This window comes from Cyprinodon tularosa, unplaced genomic scaffold, assembly GCF_016077235.1.
Source record: "Cyprinodon tularosa strain WSP-4 unplaced genomic scaffold, ASM1607723v1 ctg192, whole genome shotgun sequence".
NCBI classification, from domain to species: Eukaryota; Metazoa; Chordata; class Actinopteri; order Cyprinodontiformes; family Cyprinodontidae; genus Cyprinodon; species Cyprinodon tularosa.
The window spans coordinates 394,751-414,625 of NW_024038688.1; the positions used below are offsets into that span (position 1 = coordinate 394,751).

Sequence of the window (19,875 nt, forward strand, 5' to 3'; positions counted from 1 at the left end):
AATTCTCTCATTTTATGCTAGAGTTTCTCTTTTTGTTTTCCAAAAAATGGTTTTAGTCTCACTGCAGAGTTCCTTCAGTTAGGATGTTAATACAAACTGGGACTGTTTTGGATTTTGGGGGCGGAGCTAAACTGAAGGTTCCTTCAGGGCCCCTCGGTTTTTCCGGTACTCTTCACCACCAACCTGCTGTGAACTCATGGAAAGCTTAAGTCCAAAAAGTTCTGCTCAACTATTGGGAAGATATTGTTTGTAATACTATCGTTCCCATTAGCTGCTTAAAATGACAACAGATCAAGTAAGTTTAATTTAAACTCAAGCTAAGGGGTTACTTATATTTTGAGAAATTAACATTTAGCTGCTAAAAGTGAGCTAAAAATTTATTTAAAAAAAAACATTTTGTTTAAAATAGCACAGAAAAAGCTGTTTTTAATGTTTGCTCCGTCTCCCTAGCAGCTGGAAGAAAGTTACCTGCTGCAAAGCTGCAATAATATAAAATCTAAAAAGAAATTCAGCGACAGACACATTCGGTGGCGAATTCCAAAAAAGTTCAAAACAATCCATTTTTTCCAAGATTGAAGACATTTCGCTTCCCATCCAGGAAGCAGTTTTAATTTAATTCAATTGCTGTTAAATGTTTTAGCAGCAATTGAAAAAGCTTCATTTTTTGGAATGACCTGGATGACTGAGAATCTTCACCGGCAGAATGTGGGGAAATGACTCAGTCACTTGTCGGTTTTTATAGCTAATGAATAATAATAATAATATCTTACTTGTGGTTGAGCAGCAGTATATGAACCAAAGCCTTCTACAAGCTCACAGCAGGTAGATGACGAGGAGCAGTGGAAAAACAGAGGATCCTTGAAGGAGTCTTTGGTTTAGCCCCGCCCCCAAAGCCAAAATGCCTCCAGCTTCAAGTGACATATTTGTCAATACCCCATAATAACTGAAGGAACTTTGCAGTGACACTGAATCCATTCCTTTTTTGGGGAAAAAAGAAAAGCTGCAGCATAAAATGAGGGAATTATCACAATATTGAACTTTTTTGCAGGAATATCAGACTTTTCAGTGTTTGAACTTTCAGTGTATAATTTTTTTTAATTTTCATTTTACTCCTCAGAATTCCCTGTGGGTGTCAATGCTGTCACTGGTTTAGCTCCATAAATGTGAATTTGCTTAAACCTTCAGTCTGTGGGAGAGCGAGCCATTACTTTGGGTCGCTCATATTTAAACATAACTACAGGCGGTGAGACATTTACAGCAGTTATAACTTCTAACCATCAATACTGTCCTTGTTTCTGAGATATAATAATATAATAAATCTATCCTAGTACTGTTTTTTTTTGTTTTTTTTTACAGTCACATCAGCTGTTTATCAAGTAACAGAATTTCCTTCTCCAGCTTCTTCATTTTCAGCGCTCTGTAGGCCATCTCCTGGTCCCGGTTCTCCATCTCCTTTTTGAGGTAGCGACAGTAAAGAGCTCTTATTTCATCCGTCTGCTTCTGCACAACAAAACATGATGTTAGTGAAGTCAGCAGAAACTCCTGCTTGTTTTATGTCTGTCTGGTCTCACCTTAGAACATCTAGGCCCTCTTGTGGGCTCTGCTGAGACGCCGCCCTCCTGAAAACTGCTGTTCTGCACGTCCTTCATCAAAAGAAGAAAAAAAAACCTCCTGTGAGGCTGTTTCTTAAAGGCTAAAACGAGGCACGTGTTCAAGTGTTTACCTCATCAACGTGAGCCTCGCTGACGTCCGTCTCGTCTCCGCTGAGGCTCTCTGGTTCCGTCTTAGTGACGGGCAGGAGGAGCACCGGGTGGCCGGACACTGTCAACAACAAAACCCCCAGTTAGCTCCAGCTGAAGCCGCAGGGTTTAACGAGGCGCGGTGAAACGTACCGCTCATGAAGGAGCTGTCAGAGGCGGCCGAGTTGCCGACGCAGGAGCCTCCAGGCAGGACCTCCATCCTCAGAGCGCTTTCTTTGCTGCACGCTGCATCCTCCTCTGCTGAGGTCAGAGAGGGGCTCCCGGACCCCCCCTCAGTCCTCAGCACCTCCGCTCTTTTCCTTTTTGCTGTTCGGGGACAAATTTTACAGGGATGAGTTTAATTCACGACGTCTGAGACCGAGAAAAGTATTGAAAAGCAGAGCAGAAAGGTCACTGCTGCGGTGCGGGAATACCTGTCTGGATGATGTTCTTGTGTTTGACTTTCACTTGCTGCCATGTTCTTTTGTAGCCGCTGTCTGAGGCCCTGAGTCAGAAAACAACAATTAGGTTCCAACTCGTTCACACAAGTCCCTTGTCTCAAATGGAGGAATTCAAGTATCTCGGGATGGGGGTATATAGGTGTGGCGTCAGCAGTGCGGTGGCTGTATCAGATTGTCATGGTTCCCACCCTCACCAATGGTAATGAGATCTGGGTATAAACTGAAAGGACAAGATCGTAAATAAAAGCGGCCAAAACTCATTTCGGCTGCTTCAAGATCGGGAGGAGCTCGCAGTAGAGTCATTGTTCCTTCCTGGTTTGACATCTGTTTTGGATGCGTCCTGGTCGCCTCCATCTGGAGGGGTTCCTGGCATGTTCCATTGGGAGGAACCTTATGGAGGGCCCAGGACATGCTGAAGGGACTATGTATCTGAGCTGGCCTGGTGTCGCCTCTCTGTACTTTGCCAACCAGATAGCAGGTAACTTTCCAGTTCAGCTTCTGAACCCCTTAAAGGAATAGTACACCCAAAACACGATTAGCCTTCATTTTCTACTCACCCCCATGCTGAACAACACTCTGGAGTACTTTTTTGATATCTCAAATGCATCTGGAGATCTGGGAGGCTTCTTGCTGTCTGCTGACATTCAAATAATGGAGGTCTATGGTGACCGAGACAGAAAGGTCCATAAAAGTCCACAAAAAACGTGTCAATATTCCTCCATACTGCTCGTCCAATGTATTCCAAGTGTCCTGAGTGGGTAGCATCCAGAATTTACTCGAAACGAAGTCATTTAGAATGTTTTTAGAGCATAAACAGTAGTGTATAGGATTTCCTGAAAGCGCGTTCACGAGTCTACGGAAACCGCGGCAGACCAAACCAAGTGCGCAAGCTGCTCGGCAAAGAACTCATGCTCTTCCTCAACACTGAAGTCCTCAGACATTTTTCTTTCGTTGTTTCTTTCTTTGCACAGGTAAACAGCACATTTCTTCTTCTACGCTTGCATTATCGGCAGAGCAGACGCTGAATGCGCACTTTCTTCCGGTTTGGTTTGCCGGCTTCCGTAGAATCGTGAGCGCGCATGGGGGCGCTATTAGGAAATCCTATACACTACTGTTTAGGCTCTAAAACGTTCTAAATGACTTCGTTTCGAGTAAATTCTGGATGCTACCCACTCAGGACACTTGGAATACATTGGACGAGCAGTATGGAGGAATATTGACACGTTTTTGTGGATTTTTATGGACCTTTCTGTCTCGGGCGCCATAGACCTCTATTATTTGAATGTCAGCAGACAGCAAGAAGCCTCCCAGATCTCCAGATGCATTTGAGATATCAAAAAAGTACTCCAGAGTGTTGTTCAGCATGGGGGTGAGTAGAAAATGAAGGCTAATCATGTTTTGGGTGTACTATTCCTTTAAGCCCTAGTATTAAGAATTCAATTCAGTTCTGAACCCCTTCGTGTCCTTAAGTAAAGGTTCAATCGTCCACGGTTTTCAAACTTGTTTAGCGTAGGTTTTCGATTTTTGGCTCAAATCTGAGAAATTTAACGCAGAGAAGTGATTTCTGAGCACCATCCCGCATGACTTCATCATGCTACTCCCATTCATGCAGAATCCTATTGTTGACGTAGGCATTCCAGAAGTAATTATTTCTGTTATTCTGGACCCATTTCCTTTTTCTTGCTAAATTCATATTTTAATTTTGCTCCACTATGGTTCATTCTTTTTGAAAAATGTATTATTCAAACAATATTAATAATAAAGAAAAGGAGATCATAAAAGAAGTAGCTGAGAATCCTGCAGTAACTCTGGAGGAGCTACAGAGATTCACAGCTCAGGTTGCAAGTAACCGGCTTGATCCCCACAGCCTCTGGGGTCCTGAGCAAAACCTTTAAATTCGTAGGGAAGCGGCTTCTCCTGAGTGGTGCCCGACTTTACACGAGTAAATAAAGTGAATGTGATTGGTCGATTATCAAGGGGGCCGGATTGTTGTGGCGGAAGGTTTGCAAGTTAGTTTGGTTGTGGCCGGTTTGTCGGAAGCATCTTGCTAACCAGTTAGCAGCTTAATGCTAGTAGGTTCCCAATGGGAAATTCCATTGGGACCAAGTAGCACTAAATTGGTGACTTAGAAACGACACTGTCAAGGAACGCTATGGACAGAGGAAACATGCAAGAGGAGGAGAGTTTAGTGTCAGAGGTCTTGGATGAGTCTCCTCCGTCATCCATTTTTTATTTAGAGGAGGAAAGCGGGGACGAAGATGTTGTGGAAGAGGACGCCAGGGCGGCAGAAGCTTGGTTTGGTGTAGAAGGCTTCCAGCCGTACATGTTTGTGGGTGGGTTAAAATGCAGAGAGTTTATTTGCATTTTTTTTATGCACTCTTTAAGTCAGTTTAATTTTTTTGTTCAGGGGCAGAGTGCTAATGAGAGCGATAGTTAAAGGACTTTTTGACTCATCAAAAGCCGTTTAGGAGACACAGTTAGCAGCTGGAAGAAATCGATTTGAGAAAAATTTTAATCTAATGTTTTATCCAATGGAAAACCAACACCCTGAACACACCAGCCCCATGTTGAAACACGGCGGTGGCAGCATCATGTTGCAGGGATCTTTAATAAATATACGTATGCTGGTCAGATTTGACCTGTTAGTGTGTTAGAAGGGTCTAGTCAAAGTCAAACAAGCTAAAACTGTCTGAAAACTTCCCCCAAAATCTAACAGCTTCTGCAGCAAAACTAGAGTTTCAACTCCGGATATATGTTGCTGCCTACACTTTACGACATGAACTAGTTTTTGTTGCTCTTTTACATAAAACCCCTTAAAACTTGTGAAATCTGAGGTTGAAACTTGTCAGAAAGTTTGAAGGCAGACTGATAAGTTCTGCTTTTTCATAATGAATCCATAAACAGGGGATCAGGGGGGGTGCATGTGTGACTCTTACGCGTTTATTTTATCAGCGATCCTCTGCCAGGCTTCCTCCCTCAGCTTAGAGGCACTGGTTGTGTTGGACTTGGCCGTCAGGATCTCTCGCTCTTCTTCATATAACTTCAGAATCAGGTCCTGCTCTTTGGCGCTGAAGAAATGAGCCCTCTCCTGTTTCTTCATCATCTGGAGATCTGACATCACATCATAATAAAACCTCCTGACATCACAGCATAATAAAACCTCATGACATCACAGCATAATAAAACCTCCTGACATCACAGCATAATAAAACCTCATGACATCACAGCATAATAAAACCTCCTGACTTCAGAGAATAATAAAACCTCATGACATCACAGCATAATAAAACCTCATGACTTCACAGAATAATAAAACCTCATGACTTCACAGAATAATAAAACCTCATGACATCACAGCATAATAAACCCTCATGACATCACAGAATAATAGACCCTCATGACATCACAGCATAATAAAACCTCATGACTTCACAGAATAATAAAACCTCATGACATCACAGCATAATAAACCCTCATGACATCACAGAATAATAGAACCTCATGACATCACAGCATAATAAAACCTCATGACATCACAGAATAATAGACCCTCATGACATCACAGCATAATAAAACCTCATGACTTCACAGAATAATAAAACCTCATGACATCACAGCATAATAAACCCTCATGACATCACAGAATAATAGAACCTCATGACATCACAGCATAATAAAACCTCATGACATCACAGAATAATAAACCCTCATGACATCACAGCATATTAAAACCTCATGACTTCACAGAATAATAAAACCTCCATCACTGCCTTAACACACATCCACAACTCCTGACTCCTACTCACCTCTGTCTGAGCTCATCATCATCAACATCATTTTTGATCCGGGTCTCGGTGATCGACTACTCTACCCTGTCCGTCGGAGCGCGGGTGCGCGCACTGATCCGAGATGTTTCAATGCTAGATTTAGTAATCAAAACGTTAATCCTCTGCAGGGAAACGAACCGGAACGGAGCCGAAGCGGAGCGCCGAGGAGATCCGGGATGCGTTGCGTTTTGTGGCGGTTGCCTAGGAGACGGATCCGATAACGGACGGACGCTGTTAGCGCGCGGTATTTGGACAAGCTTTGTTAACCCAGGATTTTCTAATTCGGCTTAAGGCTCGTTCACGCGGAAGAGGTGGAGTCTGTGACAAAGGGCGAGTCACGCGTGGCGTGGCGTCACTCGGCAGAGAGAGAAATAAACATGTTATTAAACATTTAGTCTGAGTCTGTCACTTATTTTGGTCCTGTGAAAACACCAGGCGGATATGGAAAGGCATTTTATTCTGGAAAAATATTTATGATAAATCTGAACTTTATTTTAAGGATGTTTTATTTGGAATCACAAAATAAAAAATAAAAATAAAAAAAACACATCATGACCTTATCTTCTTATGTTATCTTTTGCTGCTGTTGACTAAGTTTTATATCCACAAATTAAATTAAATTCAGTTTATTTCTATAGCTCCAATTCACATCATGTCATCTCAAGGCACTTTACAGTTCAACCAGATCATTCAGACAGATTGATTCAAAGTTTTCTATCTAAGGAAAACCAGTTGATTGCATCGTATGCTTACAGCGACAGTGGAGAGGAAAAACTCCCTTTGAACAGGAAGAAACCTCCAGCAGAACCAGGCTCATTGTGAGCATCTGCTGAGACCGACTAAGATTCAAGGAGACAGAAGCAAAATGTAAAATTATGATTAAACCCTCATGTATCTTTTTAGAGAAAGCAACAACTTATTTATCTACATTGTCCTCCAATAACAAAAAAAGCTGTTAAATCTTTATCTAAATATTTATGTAATCCCCTCACATGGCTCTATGTGTATGTTTTACTTGATCACTATTGCTACTTTTATTCATTTATTTTATTATTTTCTAGTAAAGTTTATAGGGGAAAAAAATTAAACTTATCAAAGAAAGCAGCAATGATGCTGAAATGGGTTTGGTATCCAGATACAAGCTGGTTCTGACATGAAAAACCAACTACTGCTATTAGTCTGAATGGATGAAGGTAGATTCTGGTAAAAAAAAAAAAAGTAAAATAAATACGGTAAAACAGGAAACTTGTCCTAAATTAATCTGTCCTTGTTCTTAATGCAAAAAAAATGAATAATTTGCCTGTATATGTATATTTTCTTTTTCTCAGTCTGATAAAACCTAATGTTTGTTTTTTTCTTCCCCCACAACAAATCAGAAAGAAATTGAATTTTTTTTTCCTGTTTAAAGCTCTTTTAGTCTGGATTAACTATCCTCCCTTAATTAGAGGCATCACTTTTTATATTTCTTTCTTTTCTTGCTTATTTTCACAAGTTTTTCTCTCCCATCAATAAGAGTTGATTCATTTATTCTGGACTTAATTCCTACATCAATATGCAAACATGATCTTATTTCTTATTCTGTCTTTATATTATTTTATTAACAGCTTGTTATTGTCATTTCACAGTCACAAGAACAGAGCAATGAAATTAACTCTTCATATAAAACAGAAAGCTGTACACTGCATCAAATTAGTAAAAAGAAAATAAACAGAGCAAACAGTCAGGAAGTAAAAGTCATTTATTCACGTTAATTTAATTCAAGCTGACATTTGGTTTAATGGTCCAGAAAGAAGGAATTGTTGGTTCAGGTGCTCCATGTGGAGCACAGAGGTGTAAACAATTCAGCCCAAAAAATAAACTGTAAATAGGAGTGTGATGCAGTAACAGCAGAGGGCGCTGTTGAGCTGCGATGAGGTCTGCAGGGTTTACTCGTCATGCCCCTCATAACCGTCGGGGAGGGCATTGACATGAGGGTTGTGGAAAAGGGTTTTGTTCCCATCTCCCCAGGGGAAACGCTGTTCAGAAAACAACATGAGATTAGAAGAGAAAGCAGGAAACATGAAGTTAGAGACGAGGACGAAAGCTGAGGGCTGACCTTGGTGCGGATGCGCAGGTGGCTGTAGGGGACGAACTCTGGCTGCTCGTGGCTGTGCTCCTTCTCCTTCAGGAAGGTGTTCAGCATGCACACGGCCACACCCGGCAGGGCCACAACAAACGACAGGATCTTCCATGTTTTCGCTGTGGAGAAACAGGAAATTCTTCACAAACCAAGAAAATGTCTGACTGGACCAAAAACAGATCAGGAAAACAGAAAACACCAAAGTAAACAAACCAAGCTAAGCAGGAGCGTTTGATCCCAGTCTCCTTTGGTTTGATACAAATAAACAATTCATAATTTGAATGTTGGTTTATTTTACCTGATGGAAAAAATATAATTCAATTTTATTCACAAAAAATCTTCAACCTCAGTCTTTAATCTGAAGACACCTTCCAGCCCATTTCCATTTACTTTAGTTCTGTCCCTATGAAGCAGTCGACTAATGATTTATAACTAAAATTAGTGGTAAATATTTGTTAAAATAGGAGGCTATAAGTAAATAACGAATAGTGGTCGGAAATGGTCGTTATAAAAGCAGGTAGGAGACCGGCCCTGATTGACATGAAAATATTAACCCTTTAAAGCCCGATCCAAGAATAAAACAAAACAGAAAATTACTCTTTTTTGGTTTGAAGTCCTTATTTGGCCTTTTAACAAAATATGTAAAAAGAAAAAACAGAAATACATTTTTGATACTAATAATTTATTACTATGCGATAAGTCCAGATTATTTTTTGTGTAGTCTTCTGCCCTCTGTTATCAGGTATATCTGATTGTGTACTATAGGATTTGGAGCAAAGTTTTTACCATTAAATTATGCAAAAGGTGTCAGATGCTAAACATTTCAGAAACCGTATGTATCAAATATGATACATTTGGCATTACAGGGTTAATAAAAACTAAAACATTCAGAAGCGATGGCTCCTTCATCTGAACAATGAAACATCCAGAGAACAAAGTAGTTCAGATAATAAAGTAATCATTTTATTTAAACATATTTTCCTCCAATCTTGCCTCTAATAATCAGACCTGGATTTATGAGATATATTTGTTTATTATTGTCAGATTCTGTTATAAATTTCTTGTTTAATAATTTTTTTCTGTTATAAATTTGTTTCTTTTTGTATATTAAGACGAGTTTTAAATAAACATGTAAATAATTAGCTCATATAGACGGGATCTTTTCTCTTCATGAAGTTGTAAATTTGGGAAAATTGGGATTCTTTGTCCTCAATAGGCTTCCATGGCTCAGATCAGTTCCTTAATTTTTGTTTCTATGATGTCCTCTCATAACTATTAAACTAGCTCACAGTGTGAAACCACTAGATAAAACATTTAGTTTGCTTTATTTCCATAGAATAAATCAGGCCCGTTTCAGTGCCTGTATTTTCAATTCAATTCAATTCAATTCAGTTTATTTATATAGCGCCAAATTCACAACACATGTCATCTCAAGGCACTTTACAGTTCAACCAGATCATACAGTCAAATTGATACAAAGTTTTCTATCTAAGGAAAACCAGTTGATTGCATTGACTCATTGACTCAAATACAATCCCCCACACTAAGCATGCTTGTAGCGACAGTGGAGAGGAAAAACTCCCTTTTAACAGGAAGAAACCTCCAGCAGAACCAGGCTCAGTGTGAGCGGCCATCTGCCGAGGCCGACTGGGGTTCAAGGAGACAGAAGCAGAGATACAAAAAGCAGCTGTAAAAGGCGGCCCCGTCCAGGAAACACACAGCCAGGCAGACGAGCTCCAAGGCAGCTCCCATGCCAGAGGACGAAGAGAGCACATCCACTCAGTCACGGTCAGAGAAACAGGACCACACTGGAAAACCGGCCGATCTCCAACATCTATAAACAAGGGTGTTGATAGAAGCAGCACAGCTGATGTTTCTTTCCAGGATGACGTCACAGCCAAACAGGAACAGACGAGGCAAAGCTACTCTGAGGAAAAGCAGAGAGAGCAGAAGGTTAGAGATTGAACTAACAGATTCTGCAGAATAGGAGAACAGAGAGAGAATGAAGCAGAATGATGAAATGGGGGTCCCTATGTCCTCCAAAAGTCTAAGCCTATAGCAGCATAACTATAGAGATAGCTCAGGATAACCTGAGCCACCCTAACTATAAGCTTTATCAAAAAGGAAAGTTTTAAGCCTAGCCTTAAAAGTAGACAGGGTGTCTGCCTCACGGACTAAAACTGGTAGTTGGTTCCACAGGAGAGGAGCCTGATAACTAAAAGATCTGCCTCCCATTCTACTTTTAGAAATTCTAGGAACGATTAGTAAACCTGCAGATTGAGAGCGAAGTGCTCTGTTAGGAACATAAGGAACAATCAGATCTCTGATATAAGATGGAGCTTGGCCATTTAAGGCTTTATATGTGAGAAGGAGGATTTTAAATTCTATTCTTGATTTAACAGGAAGCCAATGAAGAGAAGCCAGGATAGGCGAGATATGATCTCTCTTTTTAATTTTCATTAGAACTCTGGCTGCAGCATTTTGGATCAGCTGAAGGCTTTTAACTACAGTTTGTGGACTTCCTGATAGTAAAGAATTACAATAGTCCAGCCTTGAAGTAACAAATGCATGGACTAGTTTCTCAGCATCACCCCTGGACAGGATATTTCTAATTTTTGTAATGTTCCTCAGATGAAAGAAGGAAATTCTAGAAACCTCTTTGATATGGGATTTAAATGACAGGTCCTGATCAAAAATAACACCAAGATTTTTTACTTTATTATCTGAAATCAGTTTAATCCCATCCAAATGAAGTGACTGGCTAATCAGTTTCTTTTTCAGAGACTCTGGTCCAAAGACTATAACTTCTGTTTTGTCTGCATTCAGGAGCAGAAAGTTAAGAGTCATCCAGGTTTTTATGTCTTCAAGACATGCCTGTAATCTATGTAATGGGTTAGCTTCATCTGGATTTATAGACAGATATAGCTGGGTATCATCAGCGTAACAGTGGAAATTAATCCCATGCTGTCTAATAATTCTACCAATTGGGAGCATGTATAAAGTAAAGAGAATTGGTCCTAGCACTGATCCCTGTGGTACTCCACAGGTAACCTTTGAGCGTGTTGAAGATCTATCATTAACATGAACAAACTGAATTCGATCAGATAGATAAGATTTAAACCAGTCTAGTGCTGTTCCTTTAATTCCAACAAAATATTCAAGTCTTTCTAAAAGAATATTATGGTCAACTGTATCAAATGCAGCACTAAGATCCAACAGGACGAGCACAGATACAAGTCCATTATCTGAGGCCATGAGAATATCATTAGTGACTTTCACCAGAGCTGTTTCAGTGCTATGATGAGCTCTAAAGCCAGACTGAAACTCTTCAAAAAGTTCATTATGGTGGAAGTGATCGCAAACTTGTTTGGCAACTACTTTCTCAAGAATTTTGGATAAGAAAGGAAGATTGGATATAGGTCTATAATTGACCAAGTCATCTGGGTCAAGAGACGGTTTCTTAAGCAGAGGTTTAATTACAGCAACCTTAAAAGCTTTAGGTACATATCCCTGTAACAGAGATAGATTAATCACATCTAAAATGGAGGAGGAGATCAAAGGGAATACCTCCTTAAATAACCTGGTTGGAACTGGATCTAACATACAAGTTGAAGGCTTAGATGAAGACAATAATTTTGCTAATTCAGAGAGTTCAACTGGATCAAAGCAGTCTAAACCCGGTTCAGATTCCATGACTACCTCAGGTACAATCGCGGATAGAGGAGTGCTTATGATCTTATTTTTAATAAGATCAATCTTATTTATAAAGAATCCCATAAAATCATTGCTGCTAAGAGCAGGTGGAATGGACGGTTCAACAGAGCTATGGCTCTGGGTGAGTTTGGCAACTGTATTAAAAAGAAATCTAGGATTATTCTTATTCTCCTCTATTAATGAGGAGAAGTATGCTGCTCTTGCTTTACAAAGAGTCCTCTTATACAGCAGTAAACCATTTTTCCAGACTAGGAAGGACTCTCGCAGGCCTGTGGAGCGATATTTTCTCTCCAGTTTCCTAGCATTTTGCTTCAAAGTACGCAGCTCTGCATTAAACCAAGGAGCAAGCTTTCTATTTTTAACGGTTTTCATTTTCAAAGGAGCTGCGTTGTCTAAGGCAATACGCAGAGAACTAGCAACCCCATCAACAAAATCATCAACCTGTGAAGGGGAATAAGCTAAGCTTTTGCACTCTGCAGCACTGCTCAGTGACACAGAGGAGAGAGAAAGTGAAGCAGATTCTTTAAAATTTATAACTGCACTATCTGATAAAGATCTACTAAAATTGAACCTTCTTTTGGGGGAGGAGAACTCTGTTAAAGTAATCCTGAAGGTTATTGGAAAGTGGTCAGAGAGGACAGGGTTGTGAGGAAATACTGTTATTTCTTCACATTCTATGCCGTATGTCAGCACAAGATCCAAAGTATGAAGATGAGAATGCGTGGGACTATTCACATTTTGAACAAAGCCAATAGTGTCTAAGATAGCATTAAAGGCTGCTCTTAAGCTATCGCCTTCAATGTCAGCATGGATGTTAAAATCTCCCACTATGATGACCCTGTCAGTATTTAATACCAAATCAGAAAGGAACTCTGAAAACTCATCTAAAAATTCAGAGTAAGGACCTGGTGGACGATACAAAGTTACAAAAAGAAGAGGTTTTCTTGCCTTGAAATTTGGATCAGGGAAATTAAGGGTTAAATGTTCAAAAGAGTTGTAGGTATTAATTGTTTTGGGAGTAATCAGTAAGTCAGACTGGAAGATTGTTGCTACTCCTCCTCCTCGCCCAGAACTTCTGGGGATGTGAAAATTTAAATAGCTTGAAGGAGTTGCCTCATTTATGCTCACATAATCCTCTTGCTGCAGCCAGGTTTCTGTAAGGCAAAACAAGTCAATGTGATTATCACTAATCAAGTCATTAACTAGCAGACTTTTAGAGGAAAGCGATCTTATGTTAAACAGACCGCATTTAATTGTTTTAACTTTTTCCCCAATTGGAGTTATTTTGATTTTAATTAGATTATCATGATTTACTCCTTTGGGAATCTTTGCTAATTTATTAGATTTTGGTCGTGGGCAAGACACTGTCTGGATGGAGTAAAGAGTGGGTAACAGTAGAGAAGCTGCAGAGATGTGTGTTAAACTACAACTCTGCTTCCTGGTCTGCACCCTGGGTGGTCAGGGTTTTGGAGGACTAATAAATGTGGCCAGATTCCTAGAAAGAAGAGCTGCACCATCCAAAGTGGGATGGATGCCGTCTCTCCGAATCAGACCAGGCTTTCCCCAAAAGGATTGCCAATTATTAATGTAGCCCACGTTGTTTTCAGGACACCACCTAGACAACCAGCGGTTGAATGACGACATGCGGCTAAACATGTCATCACTGGTCAGATCAGGGCGGGGACCAGAGAAAATTACGGAGTCCGACATTTTTTTGGCAAACTTACACACCGAAGCCACACTAATTTTAGTGACCTCCGATCGGCGTAACCGGGTGTCATTACCACCAGCGTGAATAACAATCTTACTGTATTTAACCTTATCCTTAGCCAGTAGTTTCAGGTAGGATTTGATGTCGCCCGTTCTGGCCCCCGGCAAACATTTGACTATGGTCCCTGGTGTCTCTAATGCCACGTTTCTGACTATGGAGCTGCCAATCACCAGAGTGGGCTTCTCAGTGGGTGTGTCACTGAGTGGGGAAAACCGGTTAGAAACGTGAACGGGTTGGTGGTGACCAGTGGGCAGAGATCCACGACTACGCTTTCTGCGTACAGTTACCCAATCGCCTGGCTGCTCAGGCACTTTTGGAGGACAGCTACGTGGGGGGCCTACTTCAACAGCCTGAAGCCTGGATTCTAACTCTGACACCCTCGCCTCCAAAGCTACAAAAATACTACACTTATTACACATCCCATTATCACTAAAGGAGGCAGAGGAATAACTGAACATCTGACACAGAGAGCAGGAGAGAGGAGAGGAAGAAGGAAGAGTTGGAAAAGAGTCAAGGGAGGGAGAGAGAGAAGCCATAGCAATGCTAAGCTAGCGCTAGCCTAGGCTAGCTACTCCTTGCTATCAGAAATAAAACAGTGTGAAACTGACAAGTGCTCAGTAGAAAAGTGCAGCAGAAGGTGCTATGTTTTAAAGTAGTCAGTTAGAGTTACTTAGATACAGAGATATCACAGAGAAAATAACTTAACTTCAGATGGAGATCCTCTGAACAGCTGCACACTCAGTTAATCCAAACAGGAAGTGAACATTTTGTTCTTTAAATTCAAATCCCTGAGGGAAGGACTGAAATAAAAGTTAGTTCTTAAAAGTAATATTTATTTCATGTTTTATTATGAATATTAAAACTGAAAAAAGGGATTTGGTTAAAAAAATTAAATTAAAATCTAAGAAATGTTTTCGCCACATTAATCAGCTGTAATTTAGAGCCAATTATGAAAAGCTAGAAATTCTGCTAGAGCTCCCTCTATTGGCAGACCAGGAACAGCTAAAACTAATAGACATATCAAGCAGAATGTGTTCAATCAGGGTTAAGGAATATTCAACCATATTCGCATGTAGACAGGGCTTTAACAATTTGATTAAACAAATCACTGAAAATATTGTTAGCTAATTTATTAACCATTAAAAAGACGGCAGCTACTGAGAGACTAAGCTGCTCAGAACGGGAATGAAGCCTAAAAAATACAGGTTTACATTTAAATAGAGAACCCCCTCTGTCTATAAATAAGCTATGAGCAGAAGTGGTGCAGTTTAGGTTCACCTGGCTGTAAAATAAAAAATACAAACCTATTAAACACTTTTAACTTGATCATTAATTAAAAAGAAAGTCCCAGATTAATGGACACATCAGTTAATAGTTAGTTGTATCCCTACATGTAAAAAATGAAGCTTTTGAATTTTAATTACAATAACCAGAAGAATAATTAAAGGTGCACATATTTAAACACATTTCAAGTTTGACTTTGAAGAAATAGAATGCTTCATGTATTAGAGCTGCAACTTACGATTATTTTGCAAATCGATTCATCTGTTGATTAATAATCAGATAGCCAAACGTGCCTTAGAGAAGATTTTCTAAGAAATTGAATCAGGTGAAACTAAAACATTTCAACTTGAGGAGTTTTGAATAGAGCATATTAAACACAAAAACGTTTTTTTTTTTTTTATCTTAACTGCAAATTGTTTATATATATTTCTTTTACAATTTTGATATAATTACTGCTCAAAGTGGGTCGCTCTGTCAGCTAAAGCCTGTTTTAGAGTCTCTATAACCCATTCAATGCTTAATTGATCACTTAATTAGTTGATGATTTCAATAATCGATTAATCCGACTAATTGTTTCAGCCCTAGAATTAATAATTCAATTTAGTTTCATTCATACAGCACCAACTCACAGTGCCAGTTATATGAAGGACATTTATAGAGACAATTCAATCAGATCATCCAGACAGACTGGTCTGGAAACCTTAGATCCTATCCTATCTAATCTGGGCTGCAATGGCTGATCAAAGTTCAGGTTTTTGGTGCTTTTATTTAAGAAGCTGAGGAGTGGGAGGCAGTTTTGCAGAATAACTGTCAATATGTCTGCAGGAGAATAAACTGATCATAGATCTATAGGTTTTCTACACCTGCACCATGTAATCCAGCTGATCTGATGATGACTGGGCCATTACTACTCACTGACTTTCAAGGACACTAAAACAACCATCCAGTGGAAACAGACCTGCTGCAGATTATTCTTCCCTCTTCAAAACGGTTAAAATATTAAAAGATGTGCGTATTTAAACGTTTCCTTAGCATTAGCTGTTTTTCATTATTGTGTTTAAAGTGTTAGCAGCTTTAATATTATAAGCTCACAGGCTGCAGTTCAGATGAGATTTATTTCAAAGATATATATACATAAATATCTCTGTAATTAAATTTTCTATACCACATAAAATATAGCTATTCTCTTCTCTTCACACGTATTATCGTTTCTTTTCTTTGCATAGTGACAGTAATATTGAATACATCAATACTTCAACTATATTCATATAAATGATTAGACTGGGCGTTTATTTAAGCTAAATTTCAGTCACTGGACTGAAAACAAACAATAACATGTAAACTTTAAATTGTAATCTTTTAGTTTGGACTAACAAACCTTGATATTTTAATAAGTTTGACCAGGGAAGCTAAAGGATGTAACACAGCTAACGAAGCTAATGCTAACCCAGCAAGGTCAAGGTCCAGATAATAACCGCTGTTCTCCTGGATTCTTTCCCCAGCTAAGGCTAAAGGAAGGCGAACGTTTACCTGACTGTTCGCCGTGTCCACCGGCAGCGGCGGCGGCAGAGAGCTGGCGCCGGGTTTGGGTCAGAGAAGACCTCCACAACATCTGAGAGAAACGTCCGAAGGCCGCCATTTTCCTGAAAGACTGGAGAGGAGACCGGAAGTAGTCTATTTCACAGCAGGAGTCACGTGGGAGCTCGACAGCTCGGGGCTCTACTGCGCCACCATGCGGTCACGGAGGCTCACTCCCTGTAGAAAACAAATTATTTATCTCATACGACGGATTATTTGTATGGAGGACCAACTCTGCCATATTTAAACATAAACACATAAATAAATAAATTCTCAATAATTATCCTCCATGTATTAGGGCCAGGCTAGATTTGTTTTCATTTCGAGAAAAAAAGTCATAATATTATGAGAATAAAGTCATAAAATTAAGTAAGTAACATTACGAGAATAATTAATTTATTTGTTATTGATGATTAATTCTCCAAATGTAACAACTTTATATTTGTTGCAACTTTATTCTCATAATATAAGAACTAAAAAATAAATAGAAAGATTTCAAGCCCGGCCCTAATACTCTGCCGTACATTCAAGGTTGGTTTTAGAGTTCACTGAAAATATTTCTCGGGTCGCTAGAGAGTTTTCATAACTTTTAACGTTTATTTAGATCTCAGTATTTTTATTTTTTTATTCAATAAGTTTATTTTATTAGGATGGACTATTAGTTCCTAATATTCTATTAGAGCTTAGTTTTAGCTTAGTTTTCATTAGTTATGAAATTAGATTTAGTTTAATTGAGACTTTGAGATTATTGTATACAAGAATTTATATATATATATATATATATATATATATATATATATATATATATATATATATATATATATATATATATATGTATATATAAAAAGACTCACAAAAGAAAGAAAGAAGAAAATAAAAATAGTAAAATTAATTGAACTTTATTGTTCACATTGGAGAAATGTACCTATGTAATTAACCCATCCCCTTGGGGAGCGGTGGGCTGCCATCAATGGGCGCCCAGGGAGCAATTGGGGGTTAAGGGTCTTCATTATTAATGTCACCACAAGCACTGTTTTTTGTTGTAGACTTGGCAGGAAAGCAGTTAAACTTAGAAATGGCCGCCCTACACTCCTAAAATAAGGGATTTTTTTTTAATCAAGAAGGTAAGTTAGACACTTTGCCAATGGAACAAGACGATTTAGATAAAAAAAAAAACAAAAAAAAACAATGATATTGTCTTATTTCAAGTGCATATTATCTAATTATCTTATTTTTAGAGGAAAAATACTCATTCCATTGGATACTCATGTCATTGACCTAGTCAAATTAAGGGTAAAAATACTTAATTAAAATTTTTTTTTACTTATTTCTAGATAGTTTTTGCAGTGTAGAAGCTAAATCACCTGGATGTTTATTTTAAGCGTAGTTAACAGGGTCCTCTGTGAACCCATCCTGCAGCTTCTGTATGTTGACATCAGGGTAACAAGAGGGTTAAAACTCCAGAGCAGTATTTACTTACCTGTTAATAGCTAACATTTTTGTCCTTATAACGAACAAAAAAATATTTAGCTAAACTCTTATCTGATTTTGCAGGTGGGCATTTGTCTCTGTGCTGAATTCAGATTGCATTAGAGACAAAACCCTGTCCTTCTTAGATAATGGAATCTCAATATCAGCCTTTTAGCCCAGATGTTAGCAGCTTGGATCCTGCAGAGCCCGTATCAGCCGACCGAGAGGTAAAACCTAAATGTCACCTGCTTTTTAGTCATTTGTTTTATATGGAGAAAAATCTGAGCTTTTGTCTGTATTTCCAGGACTGAAGGGAAGATTAATGCTCTTCTTTTATGCCATCCTGATAATTCTGATTCTGATGACGGTCATAGGGGTAAAATGTAGGGATTAAAACACATTATAATTAAGCGGATGATGACTTGTTTGATGTAGTTCACAGAATGTTGTCATTCCACAGTCTCCCAGCTGAACAAAAAAAACTACAACTCAAGACTATCAAAAGAGGACCAACTTCGCCTGGTAATTCAGCTCAATAAAAGGAAAAGGGATTTTTGATTCTCAGTATAATAATGCAGCTATATTTTCTATTCTTAAAAAAACAACTTCTGCATTTATGTGGGATCTCTAACTGAAGGTCTAACTCCTGCAGATGAAGTCCCGTTGGAGAGACTAGTTCCTGTTCAAGGTACAAACTGCTATTTCAAAACAAATAGAAATGCTATATATTTTATTTCATTTGACTTTTCCGGCGGTTCTGAAATCAGGAAGATGCAGGGCAGGATGGGACAGTTTCCAGGAGAGCTGCTATCTGTTCACCACCACCAACACCGCTGCTTGGCGAAAAGCTGAAGACCAGTGTAGATCATCTGGAGGGCACCTACTAGTGATTAACAATGTGGAGGAACTGGTGAGCCCAGATTAGATCTTTATACAATTTAGTGTAACTTTATCCATCTACTGAACTTTATTATGATTAAGATGATTAACCAATAAAATTAGTGCTTGAATTGAAACAGGAAACATGAGGGGGTGGGGTTAAACTTTCAGTTTAAACCTTTATGTAGAACATTAGGGGCCTTTGAAGATCAGCAATAAGAGGCACTAACCTGCAGGTGCAATAACTTTTTGGTATGTGCAATAAGTTGGGGTGCACAAATGTTAAGACTTGCAAGGTGGTTCGGTTCTGCCTTATTAAAATGAGCAGACTTCCTGTGGTACAGGCAGTTTAAGAGTGGATGTGTAAGAAAGATGAGGTTCAAAGCCATGGAGAAGAAGAAATAATTACAATTATGTTAAATAAATCATGATGGCACTGAAAAGCATTTATAATGCAGCTCACATAAGTAGCCTGTCTCAAAGTGCCATTAAAGTTGTAGGGAAGTTATGTTTAAACGTCATATGATTCTGGATTTAAACATGTATATAAATGTACTCTTTATCAGACTATATTGTCACAAAAGTTAGAAAATTTCTATAAGAAAAAAAAATCCTGTATTAAAATGTTTATTTTTTTTTTATCTTCTGCAGGCCAGTTACAGTAGTTCTACGTCAGCCTGAACACCCTAAATTCGGCCAGTCATACATCAACGGTCATCTGTCAATCAAATGTTTTTGGTCATAGCATCTTGATTCATATGTCGCAGCTAATATACGCAACGGTTGAAATCAGAAATCAGAATCCTTTCCTTTCCCACCTGCGTTCACAGGGATGGACGTCTGTGTCTTCGGCAGGCGTAGAGCTAACAGAACTGGCAGCGTTGCGAGGCAAGGGCTCAAACATGTACGGCTGGAAGCCTTCTACACCAAACCAAGCTTCTGCCGCCCTGGCGTCCTCTTCCATAACATCTTCGTCCCCGCTTTCATCCTCTAAATAAAAAATGGATGATGGAGGAGACTCATCCACGACCTC

The 19,875-nt window shown here is 39.1% G+C and overlaps 3 protein-coding genes across 6 annotated transcripts; 1 reads left to right on the plus strand and 2 right to left on the minus strand.

Annotated features, from left to right (window-relative positions):
• Positions 1 to 1,280: 1,280 nt before the first annotated feature.
• si:ch211-107p11.3 (GT1 domain-containing protein) lies at positions 1,281 to 6,474 on the minus strand. Of its 2 annotated transcripts, none has more exons than XM_038283289.1 (7): positions 6,007 to 6,474; positions 5,137 to 5,311; positions 2,174 to 2,244; positions 1,893 to 2,066; positions 1,724 to 1,821; positions 1,572 to 1,643; positions 1,281 to 1,497 (listed from the first exon to the last, which is right to left on the minus strand). In XM_038283289.1, exons 1-7 carry the CDS (start codon positions 6,035 to 6,037, stop codon positions 1,357 to 1,359), a joined length of 762 nt encoding a protein of 253 aa, XP_038139217.1. In that variant the 5' UTR covers positions 6,038 to 6,474; the 3' UTR covers positions 1,281 to 1,356. The 2 variants fall into 2 exon arrangements, with proteins under 2 accessions (XP_038139217.1, XP_038139216.1); XM_038283288.1 differs by having other exon boundaries at positions 1,281 to 1,500; positions 6,007 to 6,470.
• Positions 6,475 to 7,747: 1,273 nt separating this feature from the next.
• On the minus strand, positions 7,748 to 16,604 carry LOC119782346 (cytochrome c oxidase subunit 6A, mitochondrial). The gene is made up of 3 exons (XM_038283293.1): positions 16,446 to 16,604; positions 8,123 to 8,265; positions 7,748 to 8,042 (listed from the first exon to the last, which is right to left on the minus strand). The coding sequence occupies exons 1-3, from the start codon at positions 16,552 to 16,554 to the stop codon at positions 7,953 to 7,955; spliced, it is 342 nt and encodes a 113-aa protein (XP_038139221.1). The 5' UTR covers positions 16,555 to 16,604; the 3' UTR covers positions 7,748 to 7,952.
• Positions 16,605 to 17,953: 1,349 nt separating this feature from the next.
• Positions 17,954 to 19,339, plus strand: asgrl1 (asialoglycoprotein receptor-like 1). 3 transcript variants are annotated; one of them, XR_005280656.1, is made up of 5 exons: positions 17,954 to 18,190; positions 18,269 to 18,339; positions 18,424 to 18,485; positions 18,616 to 18,651; positions 18,731 to 19,339. XR_005280656.1 is itself a non-coding variant. In XM_038283290.1 (5 exons), the coding sequence occupies exons 1-5, from the start codon at positions 18,144 to 18,146 to the stop codon at positions 18,886 to 18,888; spliced, it is 396 nt and encodes a 131-aa protein (XP_038139218.1). In that variant the 5' UTR covers positions 17,954 to 18,143; the 3' UTR covers positions 18,889 to 19,339. The 3 variants fall into 3 exon arrangements, 2 of the variants coding, with proteins under 2 accessions (XP_038139218.1, XP_038139220.1); XM_038283290.1 differs by having other exon boundaries at positions 18,269 to 18,346; positions 18,601 to 18,651; XM_038283292.1 differs by having other exon boundaries at positions 18,269 to 18,346.
• Positions 19,340 to 19,875: the final 536 nt, after the last annotated feature.

What these genes read in the sequence shown, in the direction of transcription:
- si:ch211-107p11.3 (XM_038283288.1), bottom strand. Translation starts at nt 6,037, where the DNA reads ATGATGTTGATGATGATGAGCTCAGACAGAG. An exon ending in GATGATGAGCTCAGACAGAG is followed by an intron (nt 5,312 to 6,006) that starts GTGAGTAGGAGT and finishes ATGTGATGTCAG; the next exon opens with ATCTCCAGATGATGAAGAAA. An exon ending in CAAGAACATCATCCAGACAG is followed by an intron (nt 2,067 to 2,173) that starts GTATTCCCGCAC and finishes GTCCCCGAACAG; the next exon opens with CAAAAAGGAAAAGAGCGGAG.
- LOC119782346 (XM_038283293.1), bottom strand. Translation starts at nt 16,554, where the DNA reads ATGGCGGCCTTCGGACGTTTCTCTCAGATGTTGTGGAGGTCTTCTCTG. An exon ending in TGGACACGGCGAACAGTCAG is followed by an intron (nt 8,266 to 16,445) that starts GTAAACGTTCGC and finishes GTTTCTCCACAG; the next exon opens with CGAAAACATGGAAGATCCTG. An exon ending in ACCTGCGCATCCGCACCAAG is followed by an intron (nt 8,043 to 8,122) that starts GTCAGCCCTCAG and finishes TTTTCTGAACAG; the next exon opens with CGTTTCCCCTGGGGAGATGG.
- asgrl1 (XM_038283290.1), top strand. Translation starts at nt 18,144, where the DNA reads ATGTTAGCAGCTTGGATCCTGCAGAGCCCGTATCAGCCGACCGAGAG. An exon ending in CCGTATCAGCCGACCGAGAG is followed by an intron (nt 18,191 to 18,268) that starts GTAAAACCTAAA and finishes CTGTATTTCCAG; the next exon opens with GACTGAAGGGAAGATTAATG. An exon ending in GACGGTCATAGGGGTAAAAT is followed by an intron (nt 18,347 to 18,423) that starts GTAGGGATTAAA and finishes GTCATTCCACAG; the next exon opens with TCTCCCAGCTGAACAAAAAA.